Consider the following 15,020-nt stretch of genomic DNA (forward strand, 5'->3'; position numbering starts at 1 on the left):
CTATAGAGCACTGCGCACCAGAACAACTAGACACAAGGACAGTTTTTTTCCTGAATGCCATCACTCTGCTCAACAACTAATTCCCACAACATTGTGAAACTATTAAGTCTGCATTACTATTAATCTTCTCATTGTTCCTATCACCCATCTCCTCCCACTTATGACTGTACGACTGTAACTTTGTTGCTTGGACACTTATGCTTGATATTGATATTATTTCCTGATTGCTTATTTGTATCCTATGACTATCACTAAGTGTTGTACTTTATGGTTCTTGATGAACATATCTTTTCTTTTATGTACACTGACAGCGTATGCACCAAGACAAATTCCTTCTGTGTCCAATCACACTTGGCCAGTAAAGAATTCTATTTGCAAGGACGGTCTTCATTTTGGTCCACCCATTCCTGCCACTGTCTTATACAAAGAAGCCGCAAGGAGCTTGATTTGCACAATGCATTCAGCCAAATCGGCCCCATCCTGGCTTGCTGTAAGGGGGTGACCTGGGCAGCCCTCTCTGGCCTCCCGGGAGCAAACCCGGGGGTGCAGGAAAGACTGCACAACAGAATCTCTCTGCCTTGTGCATTTCAGCCCCATTTAGTCTAACGTCTGTAGAAAACATAAACAACATGTGATGTACTCTAAATTATAGGTTATTATAAATTATAGCCCAGGAAATTATATTATATTTCCTGGGTTGGGTTTTGTAGACTCAACAGTCCCACAATTAAAGCAAAAATGCTTGGATGGGGAAAAAAACAATTGTCTGGTCACGACAATTTTCACTTCCAAGGGCTAAAATGAAAAGGAGGAAAATGTTTGTTTCCACGCAAAAAGCGGTCTGGGTATTTCTTGGCTCCCCAGGGGTGACTTACAAGGAAGCGATCAAAGTTGGGCAACTTCTAGCAGAATTGTGAGGGAGTCTTCACTGCAGGCCCCCTTTTCATCTGAAAGGCCTCCAGGAAGGAGTTGACAAATAAAGGGAGAAACAACAGACGAGAGAGAGGAACTCAACTTCTGGGCTTGAGGTCTCTGACACAACCGACCACAAAAGTGACAAACACTCTCGGGAGGGATGTGCAAGACTCATGAGCTCCGTTTGTGTATTACGACAAACAAGCCGATGGGTTTAATGGGGAAGCCAAGGGAGGGGCTTCTGGGAACACTGTCTGGTCAACCCCAGGGGAAAAGCAATGAGAGGATGAGCGCGGAGGCCCCCAACATGCGGGAGGTATTTGACTTCCTACCCCAGACAGAAAAGGCTTCTTGTCTGAAACAGCTTGGAAATGTGGAGCTGCTTCTAAAACATTTCACTGGGAAAAATCCCTGCAAGAGGCAAGGCGGGGGGGGGCGTTTGACTTGGGGGGCCCTGAAGGGCGCACCCCAGAAAGGTCATGGGGGGGAGGCTGAGGTCCTGCTCGCCCCCCTCTGGTTCTCCCTGAGACACCCCCCCCCAAGGCGGTGCTCCGGGGTGGAAGGAGCATCCCGCTGGCCTGGTACCTTGGAGAGCGCCGCGCCCCGGGCTCAGCACCGGCGGAAAGCCGGACCGGCGGGCGGGGCGCCTCGGAAGCCGACCCAGCGACCCTTCCCGGGGACCGCCCGCCTCTTTCCCTTCCCGCCTCGCTCCGCCCCGACGTGGCGCATCACACGGGCGGCACCCGGGAGGAGCCACGGCTGCCTGGCTCGCCCTGTTTCCTGGCCGCCCGAGCGCCGCGCTCCTCGCACAAACCCGCCGCTGCCGGGGCGCGCGGGGCGGCAAGAGCGGCTGGCCGGGCAGGGCAGAGCCGGGGCGGCGATGCGCTGGGGCCGGCCGAGCCCTCGGGAGCCCCGTCCGCCGCCGCCGCCGCCGCAAGATGCCCGGGAAGCTCCAGAACCGCTACAACCTGGTGGACGACGCGGGCGACGCGCGGCTGCCGCTGCACAACGACGAAGCCTTCCAGCACGGCATCCACTTCCAGGCCAAGGTGAGCGCGGCGCCCCCAGCCCTGCCAGCTCCACTCCACCCGAGTCCTGGCAGCCGCGGCCAAGGGAGGCGAGCTGGCAGGCCGCGGCTAGCCTGGCACTTAGCTGGGTCCGCCTGCGGGCAGCTAGCCGGCCGGCTGCGTCTGGAAAAAGCCGGGGGAGGAGGGGGCCGCACGAGGCCAAAAGGGCAGCCTTGCTTGGTCACTGCTGCACTGGGGACGCCTGATGCCACGAAAAGGCAGCCAAGTTGGAAATAGAGCCTCTCTCTGCAGCCACAGTCTACCCTCTGGGCATCAGGTGTGATAGGAAGACTTATCTAGCCGCTTCCACGCCTAGGTGTGGCAACCACCGCCCCACCACCACCCCTGCGCTGCTCAGATTGGAATCAGGAGGGTGCTGGGTAATCACTCAACCCAGACCTGGCTGGCAAAAACCTGGTTAAGGAGCCCACCCGCAGTTGACTAGCCCATGTTGGTCTTCCTTCCCTGGGTGGAGCCAAGAAATTTTAGGGACCAGGAAGGGGGCAGAAAAACCAAACAGGTCCACCACACAGGCCGGATCTGGCTTTGCATAAACTGGTTTGTCTTGCTGGATGCTTTTTAAACCCTTATTTTAATGTCCTTGGATTTCAGAGTTTAAATGAGTTGGACAGTTTCCCACAGAATTAATTAGCAGCCTAAATGGGAGGGGAAACCGCCCCCGACCTCACCTCACCTTGCAAAACTGACCTCTTTCGCTTATTTGCTGCATGACGAGGTCAGCTCCCTGGAGCTGGACACTTGGCTTCGGGGTCTCTTCGGCTGAAAAAATGTGGAGGCTTCCTGCTGGCACAGATCTCTTCATCAGCCCAAATGGAAAGGGAGTGGATTCTCTGATGCGAAAAAAATCTACTGCAAATATTAAAACACTGTAGAATCTATATTTGTATCCAGGGGAAGATTTAAAAAAATATATATGGGAAAATCGCTCCCTTAACCAGCAACATTCAGACACCAGTTTTGCAAAAAGCCAAAATAACAGTTTTTGCTGATTTCAGCCTTATACCCCACCAGTTCTTGCAGTGGGTCAGGATGGGCACAATTTGGAATCGCTCCTCAGGGGCAGAATTTTCAGTGGCCAGCTAGCCACGCAGTGTGGCATATTTCAGTCTGTGCAATCTTGCAGGATCTCTCAATGGGAGTGGAATTTAACCCTGTTGCCAGCAAGTTAGTCTCTCTCTACCTTGCCCTGAAGAAATATTCCTGGGTTTTAAATCTGGGTAGCCTGGGCTGCTTTTCTGAAGATGATCTGGTCAGGCTCTGCCTTGGCCTCCTTCCTCTGAAGGCAACCCAGGAGTTTGCTAAATGAGGAAGTGTCTGAAGTGGCCATTTTGGAGGGGAGGGAGGGTATGGGGGAGGGAGGGGGGGAGAGGGAGAGGGAGATGATTTAAGTGTCAGGGCTCAACCTTTTCAGCTCCTCACTTCCCAACTGGGCCAAAATCCTTTAAAAAACAAAACAAAGGCTGCCCTTAAATCCTGGGGACCCCACTGACCCTCCCTGCCTCCGTTCCCAACAAAAAGAAAAGTCCCTCATTTCTCAGGGGGCAAATGGCCAAGGAGGGTCTCCATCTACGAGAAGCACAAGAGATGGGAAGATGAGCAGAACATGAGGGAGGGAGGCATGGATGGGTTTCCCATTTTAAAGCTTCAGGAGATAAAAATACATTGAGTTAGCACTCCAGAGATGAAGAAAAGTGGGGGGGGGAGGAAGAGAAGAAGCAGATTTCTTGGCATGTAGGCCTTTTTGGTCTTTAATTAGAACTTTAATTAGAGCTTCCAACCCTTGTTAATTGTCTCAAACCTGGAACAAACTGCCCGTATTTCTTTTTTCTTTTTTTTTCTTTTAGATTGTTCATTAACAATCTAAAAGTGTCAACACTTCCTTAAGTGTTGTTTCTCAACCCAATTTGCAAGAAGGCAAGCCAGGGATCTCTTTGCTTTAACACAGACAAAGCCTTTTAGCAATTGCTCATTTCTGAGCTTGCCCTTTATGTGGCGCTCACCAAATATGCGGGACTACACTACCCATCGATGGCCGGGCGGCTGGAAAAAAAAAATAACCGATGGGAGTCTGACTCTTTATTATTTTATTTTATTTTATTTATTGAATTTGTATACCGCCCTACTCCGGAAGGATTCAGGGAGGTGAACAGCCAAATAAAATACATATAATACGAATGTTAAAAAACCATTAAAATACAATTAAATAATTGGCCCGGAAAACGAAATTTAAAACACCCCAAATTCATAAGACAAATTTAAAATTTAGAAATTTTAAAAATTGTAAAAAAGTTTAAAAGAGCGGTTAGACCAGGCCGGCCTGCTGGAAAAGAAATGTTTTGATGGCACGACGGAAAGCGCGCAGGTCCGGGATCCTCCGTATCTCCGGGGGGAGCTCGTTCCAGATGGCAGGTGCCCCCACAGAGAAGGCTCTCCCCCTGGGGGCTGCCAGTCGACATTGTTTGGCTGACGGCGCCCGGAGGAGCCCCTCTCTATGGAAGCGTACTGGTCGGTGAGAGGCTACTGGTGGCAGAAGGCGGTCTCGTAGATACCCCGGTCCTAAGCCTCTTCTTTGGGACCTTTGAATTCCGCTCTTTGAGCCACACGTGGCACTGAGCGGCAAGCAAAATTGGGGACTGGGGCAAGGAGCCTGCACCAATGCCCAGAGGCCTGGCAGATCCTGAAGGCAGTGAGGGGCTCCCCATGGGCACCGAAGCCCCTTCCTGGGCTTTGGCACTAGGGTAAATGGCATCCTCTCTCTCTCTCTCTCTCTCTCTCTCTCTCTCTCTCTCTCTCTCTCTCTCTCCCTCCCACCCCCCTCTCCCCCTCTAGTACATTGGAAGCTTGGATGTGCCAAGACCCAACAGCCGAATGGAGATTGTGGCCGCCATGAGAAGAATCCGGGTGAGTCAGTGTGGCCCCCATCCCCACCTCTCCTCCCTTGTGTCCTCTTCCCTTTGCTCCCCTCCCCAACCCCCAAGGCCCTTGGAAGCATTTTCTGTTGGAAGGGGAGATGGGGAGGAAGACATGATGTTCCCAAATTCCTCTCCCTGAGAAGCAGCTGTGCCACTTTCTGCTTGGCCAGGCTCCCGCTGTCTTTGTTCCCGAGCCCATGGCCGGCCTCTCTTCCAGATCAGAAGGAAGACGGGAGGCAAGGGAAGGCAGCCAGGAACGGAGGAAAGGGCGGGAGGAGGTGGGCGGTCCTTTCAAAAGGCCAATTCTGGTCTCTGTTTCAAGGGGAGGGTCGCCTTCATTTTCTCCCCACACCCTTGTGGGTGGTGGGACCCACGGCAGGTGGGCTGTGGGTGGGTGAGCAGCACCTGTTCTGGAAGGAGAGCATGGCCTGCCCAAGACTGTGCTGTACCACTGTTACCACCAGACACACTTTGGCACTGTTGAGGTGAGGCGGCAAACCGACAGAGGCTTGCAGCCACGGTGTGGCCCACATTGGAAGCGGAGGTGGGAATAGAGTGGAAGGAGAGGCAGACCACTGAAAGCTCAAGGAGAAACTGCTCCGCTGTCCTCATAAACTGGCCACCTGCCCACTCTGACCCTCGCCTCTGCTCAGAACTCAGTCTCCAATGACTAAAAGCCGAGTCCACTCTGGACAGGAAAATAGCCACAAGAACTTCAAGCTCGCAAATCCAACTCACCAGGAAGGCATCAAGTTGGGAGAGGCTGGGTAGAAGGACCAGAGCTGATGCCCTCTAACACAACCAAGGGGCCTGTTGGCTGCTGGCACTCTTCTTCTTCCTCTCAGTCGCTGTCCAGCTTCTGAACACCTTGCTGCTGAAGTTTGCAGGATTTAACCTGGTGGATCTTCTTTGCGCTTTCCAGGACAGTTGAACAGGGCAGGCTGCGGTTGGCCTTTCAAACAAATACCCACCAGCACCAAAACCGGAAAAGTCCTTCATTTGGTGCCTACAGTGCCATGCCAGCTTCTTCGGAGAAATGGTTCCAAGGAAAATTCACCGGTGTTTCTCAACCTTGCTCACTTGAAGATGGAAGGACTTCGACTCCCAGAATTCCCCAGCCAACATGGATGGACTCCAACTCCCAGCATGCTGGTTGTGGACTTCTGGGAGTTGAAGTCCACCCATCTTCAAACGAGCCAAGTTGAGAACCACTGTTTATAGCCCCCCTCTCCCTTGCCTCATTTGTCAAGACACGAGGGGGAGGACCACGGAAGAGATCTCAGGCCAAGTGTCTCCTTCTCCTGTGATTCTATTGGAGGCATCTGGCTGGCTTTTCTAGCAGACAGAAGGTGCCCTATGAATCTTGCAACCAACAGATTTATTGTGGCTTGTGCTTCCTTCCTTGATTCATACATCACCTTTCGGCTGAGCTGAAGAACAGATTTTTCACTGCAGGGAGAGGGAAATCAAGAATTTTAATTTCTCTTTCGCTTGTACGTTCAGTGGGGAAGAACCTGTTTTGCCAGAAGAAATACTTGAGCGGAAAAAAAAAAGAATGCAAACCAAAATCCTATTGAGATGCCACCCACACAGGAGCTGGTTCACAGAAACCAATGATGAAGCGTGGAGAGCAGAACAAACCCAAAAGACGGAGGAAAATTCAACCATACCCAACACTGTTCCTACAACACAATGTCAAAACGATTCCTGCAGCCAACCTCAAAGGGCAAATGCAGCTTCCTATAAAAGCTTGGAAGACAAAATCTCTGGTTCCGCTGACCGACCCAGATTGGATCCTACAGTCTCCACCGCCTTAAAAAACCAGGATGTTATGGGGTTGCATGATTGATGGCACCAACTCTTTGGATGTGCCACCGAACTGCAGAATAAACCCATGATTTCCCCCCCATGCATACACTTTCAAGACGGTCTTTTGCGAAGACCCCTTCCTTTGGGAGAAGTTGTCAATGGGAACGGGGGTGGGTGCCCAGCCACGAGGCTAAACATTTTCTCCTGGTGCAGATGCTGTACCACCCCCACAGAACTGGGAAAGCTGGGAAGCCTGCAGAGCAGAGATCAAAGGCGCTGGTTTTCTGAGTGGAAACCCTCCCTTGGAGAAACCAGGAGGGAGGAAGTGCCAGAACTCGAGAGAGAGAAAAGGGGAAGAATCAAGCGGAATGCAAATGTGGCCGATAAGAGCTGGTTGTGCCAGGCTACGCTGTCATTAAAGCCAAGCTAAGCCTGAATTCGAATGTATTTTTAAACGGCAAGGCCTCCCTTCGGATTATTATTAGCTGCCTGGAGTTGTCGAGCTTTCTGAGCTGAAATTAAGCCTCCTTCTCCCTGCGTCTCCTGACTTGTCAGCGATAGCAGCTCCGTTCTGACTGGCCTGGAATATTAAGCAGAGGGGAGAGATGCCCCCTTGGAGCGCCTGGGCATCTGTTCCTGCAGTTTTCCCCCTCCTCTTTCCTGACGATGCCACCCACCCTCTGAATGGTGTCCTCCGTCTTCCCCTTGTGGCACAGCCGTTCTTTGCACCTCCACTTTTGATGGTGCTGCCAAACTGCCACCCTGGCGCCAGCCGAGGCAACGACCTTCCTCCTGAAAAACAAGGGCTCCCAGGGAACCTTTCCCTCTTCGAGTCTCACTGCAGCTTTTGATTTATGTATGGTCTGGTTTGCTACATCCCCAACCGACAAACTGCCCTGAATACAAAGACCGTGAAAAGCCCAAATCTCGCGGCTCCTAAAAATCAATAGGACGACTTTGAAACCGGATTGTGCAAGTGTAGAGCTGGGGAGAGAGCAGGGCTCACTTAATGACTGCATGATTCACTTGATAATGGCAGAGATTTGCTTAACACTCGTGACAAAAGAAAGTCGTAAAATGGAGTGGAGTGGAGTGGGAGGGTTGGGGGCTGGCCTATCTCTTCACAACCGCCTCGCTTAGCAAAATGGAAATTCTGGTCCTGCTTAAAAGGCCATAAGCCGAGGACTTCCTGTGCCCAGGCTGTTGATGGCGACTCTCCTCTCTCTCCACAGTATGAGTTTAAGGCGAAGAACGTGAAGAAGAGGAAAGTCAACATCGTGGTCTCGGTGGACGGGGTGAAGGTGCTGCTGAGGAAGAAGCCGAAGGTGGGTGGCCTGACCTTGGGGAGCCCAGAGGTCAGCGGAGCAGTGCCCCAGGGAGATCCAGGCTGCTGGGGTGGATTTCAGGGAATTCTCTAATTCAAAGAGAGATCCTGGGCCTTTATCAACTGACCCCTTTCCTGTCCCCCTTGGCAGAGGAGAAAGGAAGCCCAGAGGTTGCTCTTGCAGCTCCTCTGAGCTTCCATCATCCTTGCCAGGGGGTGGGGGGTCTCTTGCTCCCCTCGACTCCTGGAGAATAGGGGGTGCTGCATGGCTGCCAAGCCCAAAACAGCCTGCCCCGCTAACGCTGTCTCTTCTCTCAATCTCCTTTCCAGAGGAAGGAGTGGTCGTGGGATGAAGGCAAAGTCATGGTGATGCACGACCCCGTCTATCAGTGAGCCTCTCGCGTCTTCTTGCCTCTCCATGCCCATCACGGTGCCCAGACAGAAGTCCCTTTTTTTTAGTGCCACTGCAGCAGTTGCTAAACAAACTGTCATAAATTGAGGACTATCTGTAACAACACAACACTTAACTTGGGACTGAACAGCCACGCCTATACATCCGCCCCAGGGGTGAAATCCAGCAGGTTCTGACAGGTTCTGGAGAACCGGTAGCGGAAATTTTGAATAGTTCAGTGAACCGGCAAATGCCACCTCTGGCTGGCCGCAGAGTGGGGTGGGAATGGAGATTTTGCAGTATCTTTCTTCCGGGAATGAGGTGGGAATCGGGATTTTGCAGTATCCTTCCTCCGCCACACCCACCAAGTCATGTCACGCCCACCAAGTCACGCCCACAGAACCGGTAGTAAAAAAAATTTGAATTTCACCACCGACCTGCTCCCTTCCATGGGGAAGGAAGGAACTGTACACATCTGGAAAGGACCGTTGAATCGTTGGGTGTTACATTCCCTGATTCAAGGATGTCCAGGGTGGCCACCCAAGCTGGTGACCACATCCAGGAAGACCAGGCATCAACCCCTCCAGAACCTCTGGCTCTGGAGGGGATAAGGGACCATACTGCGCTATTGTTTTTGAATGTTTGGCGCGGTTGAGTTGTTGAGTTGCTCTCAACCATGGCAGCTTGAAGATGGGTGGACTTCAACTGCCAGAATCCCCCAACCACTGATGAGTTAAAGTCCTCGCATCTTGAAATTGCCAAGGTTGAGCAAGGAGAAGATAAGAGAAGATTTGCCTTAAGATGACTTTGTACCCTTCTCTCTGGTCCCACCTTCCCTCAGGATCTTCTACGTCTCCCATGACTCCCAAGATCTCAAGATCTTCAGCTACATCGCCAGGGACGGCACCAACAACTCCTTCCGCTGCAACGTTTTCAAGTCCAAGAAGAAGGCAAGCCAAGCTGGGCCAAGCTGGGCTACCTCGTGCCAGGCCTTGGCTCCTGCTAACCCGCTATCTTCCCGCAGACCCAGGCGATGCGCGTGGTGCGGACGGTGGGCCAAGCTTTTGAGGTGTGCCACAAACTCAGCCTGCAACACGCCCTCCAGAATGTGGACGGCCAAGCGGACGGGGCCAGCAACAATTCTGCCGATGTCGCTCAGATAGAAGGTGAGACACTGAGGGGAACTTTCCCGGATCATAAATCTGGAGAAGGTAAAGAGGACTCATCTCGTCATCTCGGGCTTCCTAAAAATGGAGGATGAGAGATGGGAAAATAGGCCTCTCCCACTGCAGACGTAAAGCAAATTCAAATGGCTGCAGGATGACCTTTGATCCATCCAGAAATTACATTGCCTGCAGCAGATAAGTTGAGACACATCTGAATTAGCTTCTCTTACCCAAGGTCAACCTGTCTAGATCAACGGTAGATAAGCAGTCCAGCTCTCTTGCAGGAAGTCCCAAAGTCACCCAGTCCTAATCTACTCCAGATTCCTCCTCCTCCTCCTCTTTCCTAGGCTGGGAAGGGGTTTCTCTGGAGGAACAACTCATACATTACCTTGAAGACAGCCCCCTCCCCTTTCAAGGCAATCCAGAGTCCCCCAGTGCCAGAATGCCATCTGGGTCTTACTTTTTCTGCCTTGGTTGTGTCCCCCCGAAGGTCTCCAACGGCTGGAACCAGCCTTGGCTGACCGAGACCTCGGCTTGGCCGGATCAATAGGTGTGTGCCTGCCCGACTGCGGGGTCTGCGAGCTGCCTTTCTCCGTGCCTGACCTGGGAGAGCTGAAAAATGGGCTCAGCCCCAAGGCGAGGGACGGCCAGGTGGGTGACTCCTTGGGGGGAGCCATGAAAATGAATCAGGAAGGCTGGATCCGTGGGGCTTCCTGGGAGGTGGGGTGCGAAAGGAGCAGCTCCCATTTCTGGTCTTTTTCTGGCTTCCAGGAAAAGGAGAACGGTGGTCTCCGGCCCTCCTCTGCCCAGCCTCTGGGCAGCACGGGGAGCCCCTCTTCCTCTGCCTCGACCACCCCACTCGCTTCCCAGCACTGCCTGCAGCTGCTCCAACACCAGCTCCTCCAGCAGCAACAGCAGACGCAGGTGGCCGTCGCACAGGTAAGCCTTCTCTGTCCTGGGTGCAAAAGTTCCCAGGCCTGGGCTCCCGTCCTCATTTCCTCTGGAAAGGCTCTGCTCCTCCGTTACGACTGCAATTCACTTGGGTCACCCCTGAAGGAGGCTTCCGGGGAGCCCACCAAGTTGGCTTGTGGAACTCCCGGCAACAAATGATTCTGTGGGAGCTGCGAGTCTGAACGGGGTTCCCCGAGGGGCGACAGAGCAGAGCCTGCAGGGATTTCTAGGATCGAGTGTCCTGACATGGACATTATAGCAGACAGTATATAAATCTTCCACCTGTCCAAACTGCAAAGCGAGCTCCAGCTGCATTCCAACCAGGTGCCCCACTACAATTCCCGGCCTGCGTGCCTGGTGCAACGTCCCCGATTAGAACCTGCCACCTCTAGGCATTGTCTGCTGGGGCAGCGAGGAGGAGATGCCTGGCATGCAAAGCCCCACGTCCCATTCCCAACAGGTGCAGCTTCTGGAGGACCAGCTGTCTGCCGAGACCACGGCCCGCGTGGAGGCCCAGGCTCGTGTCCGCCAGCTGCTCCTGACCAACCGCGATCTCCTGCAACACGTCTCCTTGCTGGTGAGGCAACTGAAGGAGCTGGAGATCAAGGTGCAGCTGCGGCGTCCAGGTGAGCAAGGGATGGGTGCAGGTGAGGTGGTTAGCTGTCCCTTGCCACCTGCTCCTTGGGAGCAAGAGAACCGAGGGGCTCAGGAGATGGAAGGGAGAAAGACGGGCGGGAGTGGAGGTGCAAGGAAGGGAGGCCACCAGAGATCAGGTCAGCACAAACCTGGCTACCCCGGAGAAGCACCTTCTTACAATACGGCACGAACCCTGCTGGCCTCCAGGTGTCTCTGAACCATGCCTCTCCCCTCTCGTCTCCAGTTGAGCGTTCCCTGCAGAACCTGAGCTCGGAGCACCCTCTGTCCCTCAACCTGAAGGACCACTACAATCTGGAAATCAACTTGTCTTCCACCTCAACACCAGCCAGCATAGTGGGCAGTCCCATGACGCATCTGGCTTCTTACGAATCCCACCAGAACTTGACCAACTTGGAGATGGGTAGCGGCCTGTCTGGCAAGCTGGAGAAAGAGGAGCATCTGGCGGTTCTGGAAGGGCCTGACGGACTCCGCTGCGTGGAGGGATCTGAGGTGGATGAATGCAGTGCACCCAATGGAAGCACTCAACCCACTTGCCGTGGTCCAGACGCCGTGATGCTGAGGGAAAGGTAAGTTGTGGTGGTTCTGCTTTGCGCTGACCCAACCAAACTGCAAACTGCTTCCTTCTCAGGTTGAGGTTCCACACCCAACCTCGACTGGTCTTGACTCTGACCGCTTCCCCTCCTCATTTGACAGATTGCAGCTGTTCATCCCCAAGCTGAATCCACCTCCACCGTCCCTGCGAAGGAGGTCAAGTAAAACCATCTCTCCCTCCTCGGAGGCAGAGAAGATTGCGGCAGCTTCCAGGGCCGCCCCTGAACCCTCCGTGCTCAGCAGCCCAGGCGTCTTCTCTAGGTCCAAGTCTGAAGCCAGGACGCTGGGAGGAAGCCAGAACTCCAGTGCCTGTGCCAAAACCCAAGACCAGGAGAGTCTTGGGCAGCCAAAAGAAGCCCATCCATGGGTGGAAGCAGCTGAGAACTGGGATGCCCCACGGCCCTTCTTGAGCATTGATGAAACCTGCCTGCACATCAGTCTGTCCGAGGATGAGCTTGACCGGAAGGGCAGCTGTGTTGCTCACGCATAGAAATGCTTGAGGGACAGACCGTGGTGGATCGCTCTGCAAGACAGAAATCCTGAAATGGATCCATTCAAGTAACCTGCAGAAGTTGGGCACTGAAACCGTTGTCTCCTTGCAACTTGAAGTCTTCCACCTCAGAAGCAGGCGTCTTCCTCCGGATACCATCTGAAGGCTCCTAAGAAGTTTCTCCCAACTTCTTGGTGCGGTTGGCTGGTTTGCAGACTGTGATACCCTCGTAAGCAGTCCATCGGGACACATTCTCACCATCTTCAACTGCCTCAATGGCTGAGCAAACGGCCCTGCCAGAAATTGCTCCCAGGCTTGAAGGACATCAAGATGTTTCAGAGGTAAAGAGGACAGGACAGATAATTTGCACGTGGCTTAGATAATGCCAAAAAAACCCAGGAGCTTCTACCATTTGGTCAACATCTGAGAGAAAGCTAGCTCTAGTTGAGCAACGATTTCCAGGTGTCTCCCTGGATTCATGCAGGTTGCTCTCCACAAGTCTGTAGGACGGAAGCTGACTCCTCCTGAACCAGTGAATTTGGAGCTGAGGGGGACATACCAGTGCTAGGATTTTGGAGCTAAAGAAACCTGGTGCCCCCCAGAAGTCTCTTTCCTCCCTGTCTCCGTTATCACCTCAACTTCTGGGGTTCTACTGGTGGAGATGGGGGGCGAGAGAATCAGGAGAGAAGCTGGTGCTTACAAAAAAAAAAAAGAGATTTTATTGGGTCCAAAGACATAGATTCTGCAGAGATTCAAGAATTTGGCCCGAGTAACCAGAATCTGAGATGCTCACACCTGGGGTGAAGGCCATGTGGGGCGAGCAGAGGCTGTCATAGCTCCCACCACCAGCCTAACCCCCCCCCCATCAATACCAGGGGGGATAAACACCCACCAGCAAGGACTTGCATTTCAAGCGTGTGGTTCACGTACAGCCCCAAAGGATGAAAATTGCATGGCTGATGACCACAAAAAGAGAGGGGGAGTCCAGACCATGTTGCCAAAAGGATCAGGCGAGGGGAGAGCCCCCCAAGGATTAGAAACGAGGCCTTCGTAGTAAATGCCGGGCAGACACGCACGAAGGAACTGACCAAACGGATGGAACTGTGCGAATAGTTGCCACGCAGGAATGAGAGAGAGAGAGAGTGAGAGAGAGAAAAGAAGAGACTGGGAAGGAAGGAAGGAAGGAAGGAAGGAAGGAAGGAAGGAAGGAAGGAAGGAAGGAAGGAAGGAAGGAAGGAAGGAAGACTAGGATTGCACTCTGTGTCAAGCTATCCCCAGTCGGGAGGCAAGATGGCAGCTTCACAGGGACAACTGGGATTGCCCACCTCCGGACATAAACCCGTCCTCCCTACCTCCTGTGCCTGCAGCACAGACTGAACATTTTCTGATGCTGCCAATAATAGAGAGAAGAAACTCAAACGCCACACCTGGATCTGCAACACACACACAGGCTGTGTGAAAGCTACCCCCAAGGCAAGCTGTAGGTTCAGGGGTGCGAATCCTGCCACTGCAACCCAGCAGTGTCCTTCCTTCCTCCCCAGGACAAAAAAAGAGGCCTTAACTTCTGAATCCGAAGGCAGCTACCCATCTTCTCTCTGGGTTCCTCTTTTTCCTCCCAATGGGAGGAAAAAGGCAGAAAAAGTGCACGGGGAATGCATTGGAAGCATTCTTCACAGCCACCTTACAAAATAAGAATAAAATCGAGAATTGGTGTGCAATATAACACACACCACTTGCGATGGCGGAGTGACGACTGAGGCACCAAGGGCCCTGTTTTCGTCAGCCACGGCAGCCCCCAGCCTCACAGACCCCCCCCCCCGGGGGGGAGTTTCAGAAGGAGAGACAAAATCCATCTTGGTCCAGGCATCCATCCAAAGGCCTTGAGGATTTTGGCCCAAGTCCAGATTTCGAGCCAGGTCCTCTTGCCACAAGCAACCTCACAAAACCTGCTGTAAGAAAGAGCAAGCTGGAGAGAGAGATGGAAAAAGGGGTTGGCGAGAGCAGCCGGGGGTGGGGTGGGGTGGTGGTGGCTGGCCAGCGTTTCCCGAGGGTCTCCTGCCCTTGTTGAAGAGTTTCACCAAATCGAGAGGGGAAAACGGTTGAATGTACGATAAAAAACCACTCATGTTTCCAGGATGATAAATGTAATCCCAAATTCTTTTCTCCTTCTCTTCTTGGCGCTGTCTTTTGGGGAGGGGGAGGGCCTGGGGGGTGGGTTTCCTGTGCTTTCAACATGCTGCCTTTGACCCAGACGGCAGTTTTAAGTTCCCCTGTGGATAGATCTGAATTCTAGCACTTGATCTCTCCGATAAGGCCTGCTTTCCTTCCAGATAACCCTCTTCCCACCCCAAGAGCCCCCCACACAAACACACGTACATTTCCCACATCACAAACCCTTTGACCTCCTCCGTTTTAAGCATTGTCTGGGCATTCTGTTAAAAAAGATTTTAGAAGATTTCTGGGGCTGGGCAAATGCGTGCCAGCCTCAACGTTCCCAACAAATCCTAAACTTCCGCTCAAAGGAATAAATTCTGGTGCAGAGACTCGTGGAGAAACAACTGAAGCAATTGTGCAGAGGGGTTACGTGGGAGAAAAAAATGCCCACTAACCACGAAAGGAAAGTTTGGGGAACCACTTTTGCTTCTCCCAGCTCCGTTTGGCCTACCATCTCCTCCTCCTGCGGGCATCAGTTCAGCCCGAGTGCCAACTCCATACGTTCGTTGCCC

The 15,020-nt window shown here is 53.0% G+C and overlaps 1 protein-coding gene across 1 annotated transcript; it reads left to right on the plus strand.

Annotated features, from left to right (window-relative positions):
• Positions 1 to 1,853: 1,853 nt before the first annotated feature.
• Positions 1,854 to 14,426, plus strand: LOC139325784 (carboxyl-terminal PDZ ligand of neuronal nitric oxide synthase protein-like). Its single transcript, XM_070955776.1, is given in 10 exon segments — positions 1,854 to 1,964; positions 4,833 to 4,904; positions 7,957 to 8,049; positions 8,379 to 8,437; positions 9,281 to 9,389; positions 9,464 to 9,738; positions 10,343 to 10,544; positions 11,017 to 11,182; positions 11,437 to 11,779; positions 11,907 to 14,426. Coding segments are annotated over 10 exon segments (1,818 nt in total). The 3' UTR covers positions 12,295 to 14,426.
• The last annotated feature ends 594 nt before the right edge of the window (positions 14,427 to 15,020 follow it).

Source organism: Pituophis catenifer, unplaced genomic scaffold (genome assembly GCF_029215685.1).
Source record: "Pituophis catenifer annectens isolate HBS135680 unplaced genomic scaffold, rPitCat1.0.hap2 SCAF_17, whole genome shotgun sequence".
Classification (NCBI taxonomy): Eukaryota; Metazoa; Chordata; class Lepidosauria; order Squamata; family Colubridae; genus Pituophis; species Pituophis catenifer.